Source organism: Gossypium hirsutum, chromosome D05 (genome assembly GCF_007990345.1).
Source record: "Gossypium hirsutum isolate 1008001.06 chromosome D05, Gossypium_hirsutum_v2.1, whole genome shotgun sequence".
In the NCBI taxonomy this organism is placed as follows: Eukaryota; Viridiplantae; Streptophyta; class Magnoliopsida; order Malvales; family Malvaceae; genus Gossypium; species Gossypium hirsutum.
Genome location: NC_053441.1, coordinates 6153551 through 6175130, shown reverse-complemented (window position 1 = coordinate 6175130; position 21580 = coordinate 6153551). Strand labels below are relative to the sequence as shown.

At 33.0% G+C, this 21580-nt stretch overlaps 1 protein-coding gene across 2 annotated transcripts; it reads right to left on the bottom strand.

The window, feature by feature from the left end:
- Positions 1-79: 79 nt before the first annotated feature.
- LOC107906736 (rho GTPase-activating protein 7) lies at positions 80-13691 on the bottom strand. Of its 2 annotated transcripts, XM_016833827.2 has the most exons (22): positions 13118-13691; positions 11769-11805; positions 11224-11300; positions 10649-10719; positions 10496-10574; positions 10244-10388; positions 10012-10131; positions 9086-9163; positions 8922-8977; positions 8772-8841; positions 8294-8381; positions 7667-7910; positions 7020-7241; positions 5614-5961; positions 4229-4278; positions 3894-3954; positions 3723-3806; positions 2992-3105; positions 2742-2911; positions 1784-1853; positions 702-899; positions 80-526 (listed from the first exon to the last, which is right to left on the bottom strand). In XM_016833827.2, exons 1-22 carry the CDS (start codon positions 13169-13171, stop codon positions 341-343), a joined length of 2622 nt encoding a protein of 873 aa, XP_016689316.1. In that variant the 5' UTR covers positions 13172-13691; the 3' UTR covers positions 80-340. The 2 variants fall into 2 exon arrangements, with proteins under 2 accessions (XP_016689316.1, XP_016689317.1); XM_016833828.2 differs by lacking the exons at positions 80-526; positions 702-899 and having other exon boundaries at positions 1784-1987; positions 13118-13644.
- Positions 13692-21580: the final 7889 nt, after the last annotated feature.

Genomic DNA, 21580 nt, shown 5'->3' with positions numbered 1-21580 from the left:
GAGAATGAGCTGACAAAGGCTCGGCCACTTTGTATGCATGTTAGCAGTCTCTAATGATAATACAAAATAGCGCTCAAAATGGGAAAAACGTTTTATCTTCAAAGATATTCGTTCAGATACATACATACACGCATACCTCCTAAGCTCCATATGCTATCCACAATGTTACTGGTTTTCTTTACAATGTCCCATAAAAAAATTAAAACATTCTGATTACAACTCCGATCACCTTCACAAACCAAAGTGAAAAAACGAGAGTAAAAGATAAGAAATGAGATTACATGCAACAAATTAGGATGTACAACAACACGAGACAACGTTGCTCCTCCAGATTCACCGGTTAGTTCCAAGGGGGTGATGATGATGGTTTGTATAAAAACTCCTGAGAGGATGTTCCATAGTTCAGATCAAGGTTGTGAAGCTGTTCTATCAGTTGGGAACGCCTTTCCTTGAAAAAGTCGAGATGGGTTGTTAATTCTACCAGAGCTGATGAAGCTGCTGACGGATGTCTTGTATAATCAATCACCTGCAAATCATAGCAGATTCAGTATCTACTAACTATTCTATACAACAGTTGATCAGGTATAAGCCACATTGTTCGTATGATTAGATTCTGATACTAGTTTTCCAATGGTCAAATTTTAAAAGTAGGCAAAAATATGTCACCTACAGAATAGAAACAAGCAAACAGTTAGTGTTACCTCTGCTGCTCTTGAAGTGGATGGGATAGAGGCAGAAGTAACCTCATCCATAGACATATTTACGGACAGCTCAGCACTTTTTGAGTCACTCAAGCTTGTCGACTCCATAAATTGCTTTCGTGTAGGCTGCTTGCTGCTGTTTCCAACTGCCAATTCCTGTCCTTTTACATTCCTCCAGTCTGGCCCTAGCAAACTCTCCTGCAGACAGTTTTTAAAATGCACATTTAGAGTGGATAAAATGAGGACCGAACATCAATATATATTTAAAGTGATAGAACTAGAACGACCAAGAAGACATGGAGATAGAAAAACATAACAAGTTCAAAGGTAATCATAGCACAGGTACTGATGCAGAAAAATTAAAAGTACTAACACTGTTCTGTGCTCATCATCAGTTAACTTTCACTATCATCACCAATAAAACTCCTTAATCCATGGCAAACATAAGTTAGAACAAGCATCAGTCAATTTTACATGCAGAGAAAACATCTCCAGAGAAAATGGCTTACTACTTGAAAATAAGTATAACCTTAATGAAACAAAGTTTGGTCAAGGGGGAAAAATAGCCCAAGAAATTTGTACACTGAAAAGCTTAATTCGAGCACGAGCATGTAAATTGAGTAATCAAGCAAGCTTGAATATTTTGATTTATCCCAAGCTTGAGCTAAGTTTCATGTTGAGCTCAAGCTTCACGATATTAGAGCTCAGGTTTGCTGATTACAGCCCTAACTATATTCCCCTACAAAAAGGTATCCTCAGTAAGGTGAAACACAGGTACTCATGTACAAACACATATATACAATTCAGCAGTATTGGCTCATCAACATTCCAACAATAATGACAAACAAACATTATGATCGTTTTCATGTCCAAGAAGTACATAAAAAGGACTAACAGCCTTCAATGTCCCAATTAAACTAGGTCAAACGGCTGGGCTAGGCCAATTTATATTAATACTACGAGAAACAAAATAGTAAAATGATAGCCAACATGATCTAATTCTTAGAATTTATCCTCAATGAAATTTCATTTCAATCAACCAAGACACATGGATTTTTTCCGAAAACATAATGAAGGCGTACCTCTGTTCTTTGTTTCCTTTCATGATTAACAAAAGCAAGGGTTGTATCAAAATCTTGCTGAAGAAATCTCCTACAAAAATATACACATTTTAAGCACAAGGAAAAGAACTCGTAATAAAATTATTGAGTTTCAACTCTGTTCTTTGTTTCCTTTCATGATTAACAAAAGCAAGGGTTGTATCAAAATCTTGCTGAAGAAACCTCCTACAAAAATATACACATTTTAAGCACAAGGAAAAGAACTCATACTAAAATTATTGAGTTTCAACTCTTCAGCAGACAAATATTATAAACATATACTGTTTACCATTTTGGGTAGTTCTAGAATGCCTAGTAAAAAGTTCATAAAAAATGATAAAAACAATATATAAATCATCAATCAGTAGAAACCCTTCAAAATCACCATATTAGATGTAATAACTACCACTTCAAAAAAAAAACCATTCATACCCATCCAGTAAAAGACTTCTTCCTCTCCGAGATTTGTTTTTTTTTTTTTTCGAAAAACATCTGGTAGTAACCACATCCCTTCCAAACATCAAACCAAGCCTAATCAGTAATTAGCTAGCACAAAGATGGCTCTCCTCCCACACTACACTCAACAAGATCTGCCTATAAGAAAGTCTATTTTTCAAGATATATAAGAAGTCCATCTTCTTAAGGGCTTGAATTCACCTTGACAGCCAAAGAACTTCAAAAAGACCTTGACTAAAATTATATGTTGGGTTTCAGATCCTCAAGAGGGAGCTCGAAAGATAACTCCTAATGCAAGGAACTAACATTTGGAAACAAGTCAGGTGATAGGAAATTTGAAATCTTAATCCAGTACTGAAATGCGTACTTCAATTGGTTCCTAGATATCAATCATTACAACCTTATGAATCTGCCATGCAATGCTAGTAAGTTTAGACAGAGAAAGCTTAGGAATCAAATGAACAGAAAGATTCCAATAACTCACTGTTGAGAATTATGATTTTGGACATGTCGGTAATGGTCACATGCATCAGATATGGAACCATAATGATGCTGCCGTTGCTGATTCAGCTGCTGGTGGAGTTCTGCAACTTTCTGCTTCAATCTAGCCACATCAGCTTCGGCAAGAGCAATCTCCTCAAGCTCAGCCCTCGTCTTTACATCAATTTAAGTTATAAGAATGAGGAATGCTAAATTTATAAAAAAAGAACGATTCTCTTGAAATCAGTACCAACCTTGGAATCTATTCCACGGGAACTAGGAAATTGTCCTGCTGACATGCTCAATCCAACTTCAAGGGCAGCTCTAAGATCCCTTTCAGCTTGTAGCTGCTCTTGCAATCTACAGACCTACATAGTAATTTAAAGGTAAGTAGGAACACAAATTTAGGAACATAATTTTCAAGAAAAATCATTTCTTGGAAAGAAAGAAGATTGATGTTTGTTCACAGTTAGAGATTCTGCACAATACTTTTAGTTCAAACAGTATCCAAACTATTACCCTCATAATTGTTCTGTGCATGCATAGTTGCAGAAAATAAATTCAAAGTATAACTATTTTTCGGTAAATGCAAGCCACAAAATCGCCTAGCGTGACCATCTGCAGAGTGATTTTCATCCAATCTTCTAAGCAGCTTTTATCAGTTCAAAAACCCTCACTTGCCAAAGGCATTTTTTATTGGATGTATGTAAGGAACAACTGCAGAAATTTGCAACTTCATGAGCCTGTTGTGTTGTTAGTATCCAGAAAATTTTAAGACCTCCTCCAATAGAATAATTAGAATAAGGCAAAATATATAGAACTAATTCCTCACTAAAGCAAACAAAGAAATATATAGAAAAGGGCCTAAGTAAAGCACATAGTACTAATCCAAAATGATCACAAACAAGAAATTTCTAAGACTCAATTCCTTGCCGAACATGTAATACTAATATCTAAGGAATAAAAATAGGTAAGAAAGAAATACATCTTGCTCAAGTGCCAAGCGACGTTCATGCAACGCTTGTTTTCTTCTTTCCAGGCTAGCTTGTAAGATTGCATTTCCTCTAGCCTACAAAAATAATAAGCAATCTGTCAGTGGAGACAAAATCTATTTCTCTGGTCAAGCATACTATGATTTCAAAAAGGTAGTGCTTACCTCTTTTGCAATACGATGTTGTAGGTCATTCTTAGTGATTTCAAGCCTCTGTATAGCAAGCCTAGAAGAAAAAACACCAAATACATCAGATGTAAAAGATATTTTTAGACAATTTCAATATAAGAACTCAACTGCACTGTTTTAACAAAATGGCATCATGCAACACTATCAAGTTAAAAGTAGTAGGCAGATTTTAAGATGGACTAAAATTCAGCCTTGTGCTAAGCAAGAATTGCAAAAACACAAAGCCTGAGTAAGTTTTCAAATGCAGAGATACTAGTTAAAAGAAATCCAAATAATAAAGCAGAAAGCTATAAATGTAATGAGTAACTTACTCTTCTTCACCAGAAGAATCAACAGATTCCATTGATGGTGTCTTTCTGGCCTGTATGACAAAGCAAATGAAGATTCAATTGAGTATGGTTTGCCTCTGTCAACAGAAACTGTAAAAATAAGTAAAGCATCTCATTGCATTTCCGCAAAAAAACCAAAGCACATATACATCCACCAGCAAAGTAAGGTACAACATTCAAGATGCACATATGCTTTACTGAGGAGCGCAGTAATAGATTGTAGAAATAGGCTTGTTCTGTTATATAGTCCAAATATAAGATTGCAGATTATCAAAGCCAGTCATATATGTAAATTATACAATTTCTAAGAGAGGATTTTCATTAACATTTCTTTGCTAGTTGATGCAACAGTAATATTTGCTATTTGAGTGCATGAAAATGAGCAGCCTTCCAAATAAGTCCAGACCCAGAAGAGTCAGATATGCAAGTCATTCAAATACAATTTCTAAGACAAGAGAGGATTTTCATTAACATTTCTTTGCTAGCTGATGCAGCAATCATTTATGCTATTTGATTCCATGAAAACGAGCAGCCTTCCAAATAAGTCCAGGGCCCAAAGAATCCTCTAAGAGCAAATTTTTACATGAAAGAAACCAGTGAACTGAGTTTGATATGTGTTGAAGCTAAACCACCCCCAAACATTAAACCTAGAACAATAAACGCAATGTCTGAATGGTTTGGAGCTTTATCTATTGAATGATGGAATACTTATGGCCTCAACATTGTAAGCGCTATGTTTGTTTGTTAAGCTTTGCATGCAGGGTTTGTTAAAAACAATAAAAGAAAAGGAAAGAAAATAAATTGTGAGTCATGTGATGGAAATCCTAGAATGCAGCACTGAAACACAAAGCGATGAAACTAGAACAATAAAACACTTCTTCAAAAATAATTTTTTCTTGTCTCCTTCATTATGTGTTGAACCTAAATGACCCACAAACATTCTGAGAACAATAAATGCAATGTCTGGATAGTTTGGAGCTTTATCTATTGAATGATGGAATACTTATGGCCTTGAAGTTGTAGGTGCATGTTTGTTTGTTAACCTCTATAAGCAGGGTTTATCAAAAACGATAAAAGAAAATGAAAGAAACTAAACCATGACTTGTGTGATGGAAAATCCTAGAATGCAGCAATGGAGCACAAAGCAATGATGCAAGAACAATAAAGCGTTTTTCTTAAGACTGCTTCAAAGATAAATTTTTTTCTCATCTCCTTCGTAGGAAAGTTTATCAAGACATAGATCTTACCTACGTTAATCAACCATATTAAAATCAATTCAGAAAGTGCTTGGATAAACGTGACATGTCTAGTGCATGTAACTGAGAGATCCTTGCAATTACATAATGCATCACAAAATGGTAACTCACATTGTTTCTTCCCCAAAATGTAGATCTCTTTGAATTAATACTGGAGCCTCTAGCTTTACCAACTGGCTTCTCAGTAGAAGATTCAAGTCCAGGCACCGATACAGGATGGCCAGGATGCATTGAAGACAGAATCTCACCCATTGATCGGTAAGATTCACCAGTAGGTAACACACTTGGAACATCTATCTCATTGATTGGATTTTCATTTCCTTTATCTTGCCTGCCATGTTCCTCCAGTTGAGGGTCAGGATCTCTCATCTGCAATGGGTCTGCAGATAAGCTTGAACTCTCAGCCTGAGTATTATTGTTTCTAGGGGACACAACATCTGAACCATCATCCCCAAATGCCTGTACACAGAAAATGGATTAGTTAAGGGATTATCACTCAAGTTCTCCAACAACCTATAACACAAAAACGTGAAGGTTTATTTCATTCAATATTCGGTCCTTTATCATGCTAAAGCTTAGCGTGCAGCAGAAAAACCCTAGAAGGGAAATGCTTTCCAATACATAAGGTTTTACAAACTCTTTTCTTTTTCCTTCTTAAGGCAACAAAACATGATTAATACAGTTTATGTTATGAAACTATTTACCTGAAGTTCTACTAATTAATCCTCACTGTTTTTCATGACATAGAGATATTTCTTTTTCAATTTATCCTCTTTGAAATTATCATCAAATGATAAAGCCGTCTAAAAGCTACACACTCCAGCTGAAATCACTCGAATTCTATGAATAGTAAGCCCTTCCATATCTTCATGGATTTTCAGTTTATCCTCTTTGAAATTATCATCAAATGAAGCCATCTAAAAACTACACACTCCAGATGAAATCACTCAAATTCTATGAATAGAAGCACTTCCACATCTTCATGGATAATCACAAGCCCAGATACTTCTTGTTTGTATGGCATGAAAGAGAATCTCAAAGAATCAATATGAATGATTCCCAGCAGTAGAGGATGCACAACAGAACAAGAAGATCAAATGTTATTACGTATGAAACCCATCAACTTCCCAAGTCCAACACATCAAATAATTCTTAACTACTTTCCACATCCAAGATATCCAGATGTCATTTCTTAACATTGATCATTGCAACATCATAATAGTTCTCCTGTAAGTCATTGCATGTTTGTGCAAAGGTTTCCATGGGATGGGTCAAGCTAACATAATGAAAACGTGAGCTAACCTTAGCCAGGTCTGACATGGCCCAGCAACCAGCCATTCGAATTTTAAATTAAATAACTTTATTTGTTAATATAAAAAAATAACAATATCCTCAGGCCAGAATTGGGACTAAAGAGTCATTTCCAAATCCAGCGGGCCAGGCCCCTAACCGGTTGACAATTCAAGTGTGCAGCCATTGATGTTGTTTTTATTTTAGAGAAAGGGGATAAAAGGAACCTTGCAGTCATAGAGATCACTGCCCGCATAACCACTGCTTTCACTTAATTTCCCACTGAGAACACGTGAAGGATCTTCATCTGTGTCCGGACTGGCTTCATTTTCTGCATCATGGTAGCCATTGTCTTTCATATCTGGATTTTCATCATCACTCGAATCTTCACTACCACTATTTTCAACCCGAGAATCAGCTGATATAGAACATCTTTGTAGATTTTCATCCTGAAACAACAAAAATAATCACACAAATAGGCCATATGAAAGGAGCTCTAGTGTACAGGTTTATTGCAAAGCTTAACAATATTTAAAACTATAATTATGAGAAAGAAATCTTAGCAATCATAAGAAACAAGGATCAAATAATAGTTCATGAAATAACACTGCCATCGCATTTACTGCGGTTGTACTAGCTTGTTACTATTACTAAACTCATTCAAATAAGAGGTAAACGGCTATAAATGTTTATGATATAATTCCAAGTATAAATAATTTCATTTTCACGATATATTATTTGAATACGGGCTTGGGTATGAATGATTCTAAAGCAATTTTAGCAATTAAAAAAAAAATACACTCAGCATAAGAAATCATAAAGCATTTAGATTGATATCCCATATTAAACAACAATGAAGCTGGTAGCATCTTACATCAAAAATATTCTCATACTCCTCCAAAAGGGTTGCAATGATGGCGTGAGCATTATTAGCAGCATTTGCAGCAGCAAGAAGCTGCGCAGAATTATCACCAGTAGCATCAAAGTCATCCTCCAACTCACATTCACCAGCTAATAAAGGGCGTAAAAGCAAGGGGGCCATGCAAGCAGCTACAGCAGATGGAGTCATTCGATTCTCATTAGAATGGGATGAGATTGTATGCATCATCTTCAGAATCCTACAAAATGATGCATATCAAGTTAACAACTTCAGAAATATAAATATATTACTAAAATGTTGGCGAAACTGAAAATCACTTCAATCAATCCACTGCCCCCGAAAATGCCATACTTTCTTATCAAAGAAAGTGAGATCAGGAAAATAATCTTTTCTGCATTCATGTCTCATGTCAACAAGATGTCTACCATTCATGTAGTGTTCACATTATCAAATAAATAAATAACAAAAACAAATATTTATTTTATAAAATGCATAGTTTTCAAAAAATTAAAAACTCAATCATAAGAAATTTTAATCACAGGAACACCATAAAGCTCAACAGAAGCAAATATGTGGGAAAAAGTAAAACATGTAATGTTAGAAAGTGACAGGGAGATGTACCTTTGTAACAGGCGACGGTTTGGTTCAGGAAATGTCTCAAATATCGCAGAGCACATTGCACTTATCCGAGCTTCCTTCCGATCAATTTCTTATCCAATGAAAACAGAAAGCAACAGTATTAACTATTACAGAGATGTTTCCTCTAATACAATTATGAAGAAACAAAAAGAATCAAAGTACTACGGGGACAGAACTTTATGCTTTTGACAGTTAACTAATGCTATGGGGACAGAACTTTATGCTTAACATAATGAATATGATATATTTATACAGTATAGCAGGTACAGGGTAAAGCGAGCACATGAAGCATCATAACTTCATAAGCCAAGATTGTACTTTTTGCTTTAACTATACATATAATGCACCAAATTTTTCCCCAAGAATACACACATCTTAAGGAGGTATTATAGAATTTGTTTTAAAAAAAGCACACATTCAGAGAAAACGTGGAAATAAGAAAGCAAAGGGTTCAACATACTGTAAGCCTCCAACAATGCAGTACAGCAGGATGCAGGAACTGGGGATGAGGGTAGCTCCCTTAGAACATGCTGTGGATCAAACAACTTTCATGACTAAGGAATATGAACATGAATCGGATAATAAATGATATAATGACTGACAATGCTACCTTTACACAGTCCCCCACAATATGAGCATCCTCATCAGAACCAAATTCAGTCTTGCCTATGTTATGAAAAGATGACATGTAAGAAGGCAATTGAATAATTGAGACCCAGATATACAAATATGCAGATATGCTAAAACAACAATCAATTTGAAATGAAGAGATACCCTGTTCATATTCTTGAACTCTGCGATCAACCTCCTCAACATCTGCAGACTGACGCAGAATTCCCTCAACTTTAGTTCCTGTTGCAGAAACAATATTATAAGTGAAAAGAAAATAGTAATAAAGAAGCAAGAAATTTCCCAGTTTGTTCTTCCGCTAGTACTAAGTTTAACAAGCTCAACCAGCTCATGAAGTTTAAATACAAATCCTGACTACTCTAACTTGAAGGAAAAAAATGCAACTTTTTTCGGAAATTTCCCAGTTTGTTCTTCCAAGATGACAGCTCAGAAAATCTAACATAGAATGAGGTAAAAAATAATATATTATCAAAAGGATGTTTGTGCAAAACTTTCCCCTAAGTTCATCAAAATTTCGCATTACAACTGAAAAAGCAAACTGCTAAAGGATCTTAATTTTCTACACACGGGGAGGCCTAGGACCCCATGTTACACAATAAAAAGTCAGCAGCCAAGTGGGAAAAGAAAAAGGAGTAAAAAGGATTTATATTGCCAGTTTCATTTTACTCCTAAGTAATTTCGCTTAAAGCAACACCGATTTTACAGGAATTGCAATCTGATTATTTGTGCATGCATGGGTGACAGCCCAAAGCCACACAACCACTTCTTTCAGACTATTTGCAATCTAATAGCATGCAAAGAGAAAACATAAATAACACAGATACTTACAGAAGCATACAGTTTTACTACATAAAGCTTGTACTCCTAAGCGCTAACAAAATGGATGGTCAGGCAGCTTCCCTAATGTTAAGATCACAAGAATATAACCTCTGGATGCTTAACAAAACCAATTCCAAAGATTAAGAATACAGTTTTCTAGACAACTGTACATGAGAAAAACTTCACTTTCCATCAGTGGAAAAAACAGCTCAAGTAACATAAGTAATAATTAATTTAAAATCATCATTTACCAAACTTCTCAAGAAATCGCAGAGCTTTCTCTAGGAATGATGGGCTCCCATCAATATCTTCAAGCGCAAGCAAAATTGGTCTTCCAACAACCAATGATTTAGCAGTGCGTTTGTCTCTCCCTAAGAAGAATGCAAAAATCTAACAAAAATAAGTAAAAGAAATGCAGAAGAATAGGTCAAAAAGGAATGATGAACATCAAATAAATTTAAGAAGAAACTACGGGGAACAAACATTGATGGAATGACCCTTCAATTGTATCAGTTGTGTCACTTCGGAAAATCCCATTGTGTCCCATGACAAGTGCAGCACTTGGTGCTTGTGTGAGGGCATGTTCTAGAGCTGTCTTCCACTCATACAAATCCTCTGATGTCTCTGCCTGAATTTAGCAAGTAACAAGGTATTAGCATCTTGAATTCAAATATGTCCAGAGAAACAAATACCTAAAATAATAGCCGAAACAATAGTCAATTACACATGATACACCTTAAGAGTGAAAGCCCGTCCATCACGCCCATCAGGAAACAACACAGTCAGCAACTTTTTATCTTCTCTAACAACAACACTGCAAACAAGAGGAACTATAAGCAAGACATTTGTGACAAACCATAATAGAAAATATACAATGGTTATCCACACCTTCCAGAATTGTTCAAGTCAATACCCCCCAAAGTCAAATTAACTTCACCACCTCTTTGTGGTAGGGCACTCTGCAAGAAAATTAAAGCAATAAGCATTTGTTTCAATTAACTCAAGAACGCAAACTTTTAATGAACATTCGAAACATTAGAAGGCAATGATCAGATTGTCCTTCTCTCTTATATAGCATAGCACATCAAGAAGTGAGAAAATCTAAAATAACTGTATCGCACGGTGTTACATACAATCAATCATGTCCTAATCTCCATATTACATGTACAAAATACTGAACGATTTAAAATATGCTATTAAACCATTCCAACAGGTGAAACATTGAAAAGACATGATGTGTGCATATGCATAAAAAGTGAGGGAAAGGAACAACTAAAATATTGAATATGATACAGCACCAATAAACATCACACAACTATGAACTTAATGATCAGACGACAGATCCTTAATACTAGCATGTATTGGCAGTATGTAGAAATTAAAAATCAGTAGAACAAAAATTTGGGAAATTATAAGCCATATTATAATTTACTAAAATTATGGAAACAGTGGTAAGCACTAACAGGATCACTTTTGAAGAACACCAGGGAAGTGCGTGTAAGGATAAACCATCTCTTCTTCCAAGACTTCCAACCGATCCCTGCAGAAGTTCAACACAAACTTATAAAATAATTTTAGACAAACTATTTTGATATCTGAATCAAAGAATAAACATAATCATAAAAGCAGGAACCAGACATCAGAATAGGCAGTTAAAAGTGTATCGGAAAAAATTAATGCAGATCTCAATTTTAACAAATATTAATATGAAAGATGGATGTCCTCCGAGATTCAAAGATAATGGCGTAAAAACAAGATTCTTCACTTCAAGAACGCATTGTGCAAAATTAATACTGATATTACCACTAAAGCGTCCCAAATAAACAACTTTCTTTTCCTTATCTTTATAAATAAAGACAATTATTCCTTCAATAATTAAAATAAATAGATATAACTATTACTTATACATGTACAAGATATGCACATATGGTAAACTTTTGATGCAAGTTATAATCATGAAAAGAATTTAAGGACGGTGAAGGAGACAGCGATGAAAAACTTTACAAACCTTTTGAGGATATGAAAAGAGGGCCACTCTTGAAAACCTGTGAAACTTCACATGTCAATCACCAAAAACAAAAACCAAATGTCTAGCATAAAACTAATTATACTCTTGCAGAAAGAGCTTTTAATCACTTCAAGGGAGCAGATACAACACGTGCACCATTGGAGGTAAGACTAAAACTCAAAATTTTAATGTTACGCTATCAGCTAATCCTATGCTAATCAATCAATTGGTGATTGAAACAATGAGTATTTACATAATAGACTCGGTTGTTTTTTCTCAAAAATGAGAAACTACGAATTGAATTGATTAGACAATGATTATTGCTAATGGACTAGGTTGTTCTTCTCAAGAATTATGAACTACCTTACAGTTGTGCCAACACATGGATTTACCAGCTGATATTAAGATGTGACTATAGAAAGGAAATCAATTAAATGTCATACCAAGCAGCCTGGAAAATATATTACATTGTGGACAATAATTTGAGGCATTCAACATCCGCAAAACACTGATATCTCTAAGACACAGTGGAAGAAGATATTACACTTTACAGCTCTCAAAAGAAATGTAGCAATGGAAATGGAATGAAGTGCAAATTCATATATTTCAAAAACATATATTTGCCAAATTTCCTATCTTCCTCCACAATTTTTTTTCCTTATCTCATGTGATCTACCCATCTTGATTTCATTTAATTTTACGCCATGCTTTTTAAGTCGCTAAATATATACTCAATAGTATGACAAATTCGCTTTGTAACACAACTAGAAGCTGATGTTGCATGATCGTCCAAGCCCAATTAAGGCGATGGGAAGAAAGGATTTGGGTCATGCATGCCAATATAATTTTTGTAAGGGTACAAAATTCGTAAGCTTAAAAAAAGTTATATATTGAAACAAGGAAAACACAAATTTTAGTTCAGCTATTTACATAGAAATTTCACAATTAAAATCTCTAGTAAAATTCTAAATGCTTCCAGTGACCCCTCATATGATCAGAACAACGTTATTAACCTATGTATTTCAAGTTTTCAAAATTCTGGCTACAGCAATTCTCTTAAACGCGTTTCCTTCTTTCAAATTGAATGATAATAATATTACTAAAAACAAGCTGAACTGAAGTTCAATTTAAAAATCTGAAAAAAAATAAAATAACTTCTACCAAAAATAGTAATGTAAACCCTTAATCAAAAGTTCATTATCTATAACATCATTATCAATCCAAAAAAAAAATTAAGCACAAAACAATAGATCCCCAAAACTTCCTTTTTATTCACATTCCATTTTCGCAGAAACAAAAACAAAAAATAAACTAAAAAATAAAAGAAAAAAGAGTAGAAAATATGTTACCGTGTTTGAGGCTCCCCCTCTGGGCCGCTCGAATGCCGCTAACGAAGCCGACATTTTCGCAGATTAACATTGAAAGATACAATCAACCAAAAAACAAAGTACCCAAAAAAATTCCTCCGCATTTCAACTTCTCAGCGATTCACTCGATGTTGGACATTGAGTCAACACAATAGATCGAGAAGTTAACTCGAATCGAGGCAAGATCCAAAAGCTTAGGGCAAATAATAAACCAACCTTTAGGCTTAGGGTTTTTCCCTTTTCAAAAAGAAAATAAAAAAGATTAATGGAACAATAAAGAACAATCAATCACCAACCAGAAGAACTACCACACTCCATGAATTTAAAAATTATTTATTCACCTAAATAATTCCTTTCATCTCTATTATTTCTTTATTTTTCTCTCAATTTTTTTAAAATTTAATAGTTTATAAGTATATAGCAAAATATTTTAAATTTTATTTATTTTGGATTAGATAGAAAGCAATAGTGGTTGTCGTGGTAATATGGAAATCTGAGAGAAGGTTTGCTTTCCACTTACTTCACTGGTTGGAGAGATAAAATAGTGAAGGGCTACGGTTATCTACACTCGGTTTTAGACTATATATTTTGTATTGTTTTTGTTACATTTAACATTTAAGTGTGATTAATTCCATTGATACAATATCGCAATTTTCAACTAAATTGTAAAAATTAAATAAAAATATCATTTAGTATAAAATTTAATATTTTTAATAAATTTTTAAAGGCTTAAGGATACAAAATGTTCTCATATTTTTTAAAAAAAGTTTTTAAGTCCTTTTTTTTACATTTATTTAGGTACTTAAACTTTCAAAATTCATAAAAAAGTCTCTTAAACCTTTTCAAAAAAAATAATTAAATTCCTATTTTTTTCACTTAATTGGGTACTTGAACTTTCAAAATGCATAAAAAGACTCTGAAACTTTTTCAAATAAAAGTAATTAAACCCCTATTTTTATTAAAAATTATAAAAAAAAATTAAAATCAATAAAAACTATAAATTTTAATAAAAATTCAAATGTTAAAAATAGAAAAATATATATAAATCGTAAAAAATATTTATAAAAATTATAAAATTTTAAAAAAATCGTAAAATATTATTAAAAATTATAAAATATAGAGAAATATAAAATTTTATAAAGTTGTAAGAAAATTATGCAAAATATAAAGAAAAATAAATTTTGTAAAAAAAGATTATAAAAAAATCATACCAAAAGAAGCATTTTATAACTTTTTTATAACTTTAATTTATTTTTTTATTTTTTTTATTTTTTGCCACATATCATGCTGTGTAGCGACACGTGATGACTTTAATTGAAAAAAACTAGGGGTCATTAATTTTTTATGATTTTTATAAAATTTTGTATTTTTATTTTTTACGGTTTTTATAAAAAATCTAATTTTTAATAAATTTTAATTTTTATATTTTTATTAAAATTTAATAATTTTTCTAAAACTTATTATTTTTTATTTTTTATAATTTTTTTTCTAATTTTTAACAAGAGCAGTGGCTTAAATGCTTTTTTGAAAAATTTTGAGAATCTTTTTTATGCATTTTGAAAGTTCAAGTGCTCAATTGAGTTTAAAAAAAGGACGAAATTAATTACTTTTTTCAAAAAAGTTTGAGAACTTTTTACACCCTTAAATATTTTAAATAACGATTATTAAATCTAGTATGTGAATGATAGGATGTGAATATGTTTCAAACTAATAAAAGAATCACGACATGAGTAAATTTTTAATTTCAAAATAAATTTATTTAAAATAATTAGAAATCATATTTAAATATATTTCAAATAAACATTTATTTGAGAACTTGAGTTGAAGTTTTTGATTTTTTAATAAGACGATAATAGACTCATTTTCATTTTCTTTAGGTAGCTCAACAAATAAAATGCATTTATTTTTATCATTATGATTTTATTATAGCATACCTAATTTATGACAATCGAGCAGAAAATAAATTAGCAATACGTTGTTATTAATTGAGTCCATTAAGAACTTTAAATATTATATCCATAATTATACAGCACTAAAATATAAAATAAAAAAACTAATGAAAAGTAAAACAGATAAAAATATGAAAACAATGTTAATTTAAAAATATACATGTCATGAATTATTCTCAAATTAATGTTAATTATAGTTTTTTTTTCTCTACAGTAATATAATAATGCCTATACGTAAATGAAGATTTTTATCCCATTATTGTAAAAAAATAATTATAATTTCCCTCTAAAGTCTAATGAAAATTTTTCAAAATTAATTTTTCATCTCCCCTCAAAATTTTAACAATGTTTGAATAAAAAAATCATAAATTATTATTAAAAGTGTTTATGGGTTAAATTAAATCAGATGATGATTTGAATTTTTTATAAATCCGTTCATCTATTGAAATAGCTTCTTCTTTTTTTTAGTAAATTTCATTATATTATCTAAACAACCAGGCTAGCAGCTGCAACATTACAAAGTACTCATGCTTACAATGGAGTGAAATAATAGAATTCACCTTCCAGTTTTAACTAAGAACTAGACTGCAATAAGTCATCTGGATATCTCTAAGGTTATGCAATCTAAAAAAATACACCTTTCATTTTCAAATTGCTACCTATTAAATGCATGGAATTTGGACCAAAATACTCGATGCTACTGCACTTCATCAGTCCTGGGTCCAAGTTTATTCCACACAGCTGTAATTGAATATTTGTTCAACGAAAAGGCCAACTAATCCCCTTGTTTTTCAAATGTTACGACTCCAAGTGCTGTTGATCTCAGCTTCGTGAGTTTCCTCCTATTCCAATTGCATCCTATTATTCATAGTGATTTTTTGGGGTTCAATGAAATATCATTCACGGTGACTTCAACTAACCGAAATTAAAGTTCACATAATTTAACTTCATATAAGATCCAAATAGAAACATTCGTAAGCTAGGCGACTTGTTTGGCCCATATTTTAGTTTTAGTTTTAATTTTTTTTTTTTAATTTCAGGCCGGCTTACTCAATTCACTGTTAAATATATAAATATATTTTTTTATATTTTAATATTTGTACAGTCTTATAATTAAACGCCGAATCCAAATTTAAATTTTTTAAAAATCGGATCTGACCAACTCACAAACATCTCTGCATCCAAAAGCTGACTTATTTTTGTTGGTCACGTGCCTGGAATGTAGGAAGGAAAAGGGCGGGAGATTTTGTACTGATGTTTTACCGAAGAAAGCGGTAACCGGTCAAGTGATGCTCTGTACTTTTATCCCCTTATGTCAATGGATTTTATCGGAATGAGGTTGTGTCTGACAACCTTTGTCTGTGACTGTTAGGGACCGTTTATTACCGGTCACATCTGTCTAACGAGTTTTCCTGATCCAGCAGCTCCTTGATCCATGCTTACGGTAATTGGGTCAAACTGAAGTCGAATTGAATTTTTCAGTTGTATCTTTTTACTTTGCTAAGTTAGTCTAATAACAGTCATTAATCTTTTTACTATTTCTATTTTAATCATCAAATTATAAAAATTTTCAATTTAATCTTCATATTATCTGAATTTATTATTTTTCATTATGCCATTAAAGCATAAATGCACGACAACATGGATTTTTGAAATATTTTATTTAAAACGATAGGTCCTATCATTTTTTTCCTTTTTTTTTTCTTTCATTCCTTTTTCTTATTTGTTTGTACTAAACCTACTCATATTCATTTTCATTCGGTATGTTGTTGGGCAGGCATCCTCCCAACACTAAATCAACAATTTCAACTGCAAATTTTGGGTTTCAATAGTTTAATGTCTCGGTTGCCAATGAAATTATGAAATCCATCGGTAAGCCTATCAGCAGGCGAGACAGATGCCGATTCTACCTCTGCCAACTCCCTCTTTATAGCAGGATTTTCTTAACCAAAAGCTAGCTTATGGATATCAAATATCGATATCGGAAGATCAGGCCCATCACTTCTTCTTGACTTTTATGATTTGCCTACTGGAGGATCATCGAAGGTTGGTAACTTGGTAATAATGTCATGAGACTAAAATTTTATTTTGGCGTGGCTTTAGTTAATTCTTTTGTTTTAAATTTACTTAAGTCAATTTATTTCTTAAAAAAAGAAAATTTTAGGAAAATTTATTCTAAACATTAAAATAAAACGAAAGCAAACTCTTAAATGAATAAGCAAAAAATGTATTTGAACCATAAAATTTTTATACAGAACTTAACAAATTAGGATTTGTCATGTAAAATCATCGATAATAAAACTAAATGCGAAAGTGAACCTAAATCCATTGGTTTCTTGAAATCTTCAATCCTATAATTTTGATCTTTTAAATTAGCACACAAGTAATTCAGAGAACGTAGCTCTCTCATTTATAAATATGGGATATTAGAAAAGTTTTTTTTTTTAAACAAAAGATATTAGAAAAGTTGTATGTGTAATTTGGGGACCATAATCCTAATATATAACTTTTGCATATTAACCCTAATTTTTAATCCGCCCATTATCAATTATAAATAGTTCCTAGAGTATCTACATATATTTGGCCCACACATTATTTAATAACCAAAGCCCAATAAACATTAACCAAATTAAATCACTTTTATTTTGGGCTAATATTTTATGATAGTAAATAATAACATGTAATTACTGTTATTATATATGTGATTAGACTTACCTATGGGTTGGGTCATCCACCCCACCCGAAGCCCTGCCCGAAAAGTGGGAGGATTTGAGCAATAATATAGGCCCGAAAAATGAGCTTGGGCAAAAAATAAGGTTTGTTTAAAAAGTGAGTTAGGCCTCGGATAAGACTTTTATGGCTAGGGCCCGACCTGGAAAAAAAACTGTTATTTTATTGTTGTTTTGCTATTATTTTATTGTTGTTTTCTCACTATTTTGCTACAATTTCACTACTATCACTACACCAAAACAGGTTTTTAGCGGCTTTTTTAAGGCATTTAGCAGCGCTTTTTAGCGCCACTAAAAGTAATTGTGACGCTTTCACAAGCGCTGCAAAATATGCTGCTATTGACAACGCCGCTAACTTTTGCGGCGTTTATTAACGCCGCTAACTTTTGCGGCGTTTATTAACGCCGCTAAAGGTCATGTTTTTTAGCGGCGCTTTTCCCACAAACGCCACTAAAGATTATGTTCTTTAGCGACGCTCTTTCTACAAACACCGCTAAAGATCATGTTCTTTAGCGGCGCTCTTTCCACAAACACCGCTAAAGGTCAGGGTCTTTAGCGGCGTACTTTCCACAAACGCCGCTAAAGATCATGTTCTTTAGTGGCGTTCTTTCCACAAATGCCGCTAAAGATCATGCTCTTTTAGCGGCATTCTTTCACAAACTCCGCCATTTGTTTGTTTGATTTTAGCGGCATTTTTTCTAAAAACGCCACTAATTTTGAGAGATTTGTAATATAAAATTTTATATTTTTTCAACCCTCTTGTAGCAACAAATCAAAAGCAACCAAATTTAAACCAGCCAAAAGCAATAAATTTATATAATATTTCAAATTAAACGAATAATATAATATTAATATAAATAAATAAAATATAATTCATATTATTTTCACAAAAATGTTAAAAAGTTAAAATGATAAAAATATTTATGCAATACACTATGACGGCAGAAGTTGCGACTGAAACATCTTCATCATAGTCTGAAGCTGCTGCTGGAGTTCGTCGTACTTTTTGCTCTGCTCTGCTTCTCTCGCTGCAGCCGCGCTTCCCTCGCTGCCGCCTCTGCTTTAAGTTGTAGCTGGAGTTCTTCATATTTCCTTTGAACCTCAACTGTGGTCGCTTGCATCTGAGCCATCTGGTCTTTTAACCTCTAAACTTCAGCTTGAGCCTGACTCCCCGAAGCCATGTATTGTTGCGAGCTGGATCCAAAATATTGGGTTGGGCTAACAAAAGATCCTTGAAATCGAACCCGACCATACCTTTCTGGATCCAAAACTTCAGTAATAATCCGGTTATCAATGTCTTCAAGATGAACAGAACTATCACTAGCAGCAACCGCTTCGTACTCCGCCTTTTTATCCTTTAGTTTTTCTTAATAAATAAATCACATAGTTAGGAACGCAATATATATTAAAAAAACAAATGCAATATAACAATAGTCACATTACAAGCAATGAATTAAACCATTAGAAAATAAACACTATAAATAACTAAAACAAGTCAAATCGTATTAAGTAAACGTACCATAATTTCACCAGCTTTAGGATTCATAGCATATCCATCTTTCTTCCTATGTGTAATTTCAAAAAGTTGAAGGCGTCCAACTTTTTGACCGGACAACAGTTCCTACAATATAGTAGTAAAAATATTATTTAATGAAAAGTTATACATATTTGACAATATTAAAAAATTAAAAATACATTCACCTCAGCTACACGTGCAAAACTTCTCGACCTGGTTGTGTGAGTGAATTTTTGTTTTTGCCTGCTGTTTTTTCCAACTTGTTCACGATCCTACGTTATGAATTTTTTAGTATGTAAATAGTAAATACTATAAACCAAAATAATTACAATAGTTTGGAATTACATCATACCTCGCATTTCTTCGACTGCCAAAATCTAACCGCATATTCCTATTGGTACCTCAGCATACCCGGCGGGACATTTTGCAATTTCTCTTCGAGGGTGTTTTTGTCTTATAATAATCTTTCTTTAAAGTACTTTTATGGTCTGTCCATGTTTTTCTCAATGCCTTCTTTACATAAGCATCCGAGACCTCTAAAGCAAACATCGCCTACAAAAAATACAAGTTAATAAAGTAAATATAAATTAAACTATTTCCCAAGTATTACAGATGACATTAACCTTAAGTTACCTTAATATTATCGAGGGCTTGGTTTTTGTTGCTATCGGACATTTGATGCCATGACTCATAGTTGATAGGCAACATATTCGCATTTCGTGCTAAAATGCCCATGTATCCTGCTAAAAGTCGAGCTTCTGATCCAACATGCTGACCAAAATTGTTTCGTCCAACTTTCACACGCTCGACTGGATCTAACTCGTATAACTCTCTAAGTAGCGTACGTCATCGACCTCTGCGCGTCCCACCATTTTCAGCTACAAATGGTATATTATAATATAAGAATTTGAAAAATAAATCAATTATAAGTCAACACGCATGTAAATTAAATGAAAAATTACTTTGAACTTCTGTAGGATTCTCAGCTGTAATCGGAACATTCGAAGATCCAATTATTGTCTGTTGTTCAGTACTATTTGTTTCTGTCGAGTTTGGATCATTTTGAACAATGCTTCCCCTTAGAATTTTTCTTCTAGGCATTTTATCTGCAATACACATAAAATAGTTGAAAACTTAATAACTAATTACAACAATAACAGCACATATAAAATAGTTGAAATATATAATAAGACCAATAATTAAATTATGATATTACATATAATTAAATAATCGTAAAATCTTACTACATCATTATTCGTAAATATCTTCATCTGTATCCTGACGAACCCATTGAAATTGTGCACTAGTACTAGGGATATTATCGTTTAAGTTTTGTTCTGGAAAGGGCAAAGTTTCTGATCTGTCATCGATGTTATCTCTACTTCCACTGCCCATGTCAAACAAGTCTCTAGGGATGTTACGGAGTACAACGTACCAACCCTCATCAGTTGGATCTTTTGAGTAAAAAACTTGTTTGACTTGATATGAGAATACATACGGCTCATCTATCAGTTGTTGTCCTGTGTGAATCAATCGGGCGAAGTTCACCATTGTAAAACCAAATTGATCTTGCTTAATTCCACGAGCATTATTAACATTAGCCCAATCACCTCGAAATAAGACAACTTTCCATTTGCCGTAGCAATCTAACTCAATTATGTCAGTAAGAAGTCTGAAATATTCCACATTTCCCTCGACAGAATTATTGTCCCTAGCACTAGCATAACTTGTAATTGAGGAATTAACAACTATTCCACAATTTTGCATTCTCCTCAACCTCTCGCGATATTTTGTATGAAATCTGAATCCGTTGATGAGGAACGCACTATATCTTTTAACCACTCGATTTGTTCACTTTGTTAGAAGATAAATAATTTTTAGTTTGATAAATATTTATCAAATTTGTAGAACTTACTTCCGTAAAGGTTCCATTGATTCGTGGTGAAACAGAACATATCAATGTGCTTGTACCCACGATAAATGATCTAATTCTGCAATTTCAACTTTGCCGATTGGTTCTCCAAAACTTTGGAACAAATAAGTATCGGCTAAGTGATGGTTCGTGAGTCCAGCATTCCTATTTGGTCTGTTCAACCTTGTTTCAACATCTTCAAAATATCTTGAGCAGAAGGTCATACATTCCTCTACCAAGTAGCCTTCAGCAATCGATCCTTCTGGATATCGCTTGTTGCGACAGTAATACTTTAATTTGAATAGGAACCTAAACACAATATACAACATTATCAAAAGT

Excerpts from the sequence above, each read along its gene's own strand:
- LOC107906736 (XM_016833827.2), bottom strand. The coding sequence starts at position 13,171 with ATGTCGGCTTCGTTAGCGGCATTCGAGCGGCCCAGAGGGGGAGCCTCA. Across the intron at positions 8,382-8,771 it reads TGCATTGTTGGAGGCTTACA|AAATTGATCGGAAGGAAGCT; the intron begins GTATGTTGAACC and ends TCATTGGATAAG. Across the intron at positions 3,106-3,722 it reads GCTTGGCACTTGAGCAAGAT|GTCTGTAGATTGCAAGAGCA; the intron begins GTATTTCTTTCT and ends ATTACTATGTAG.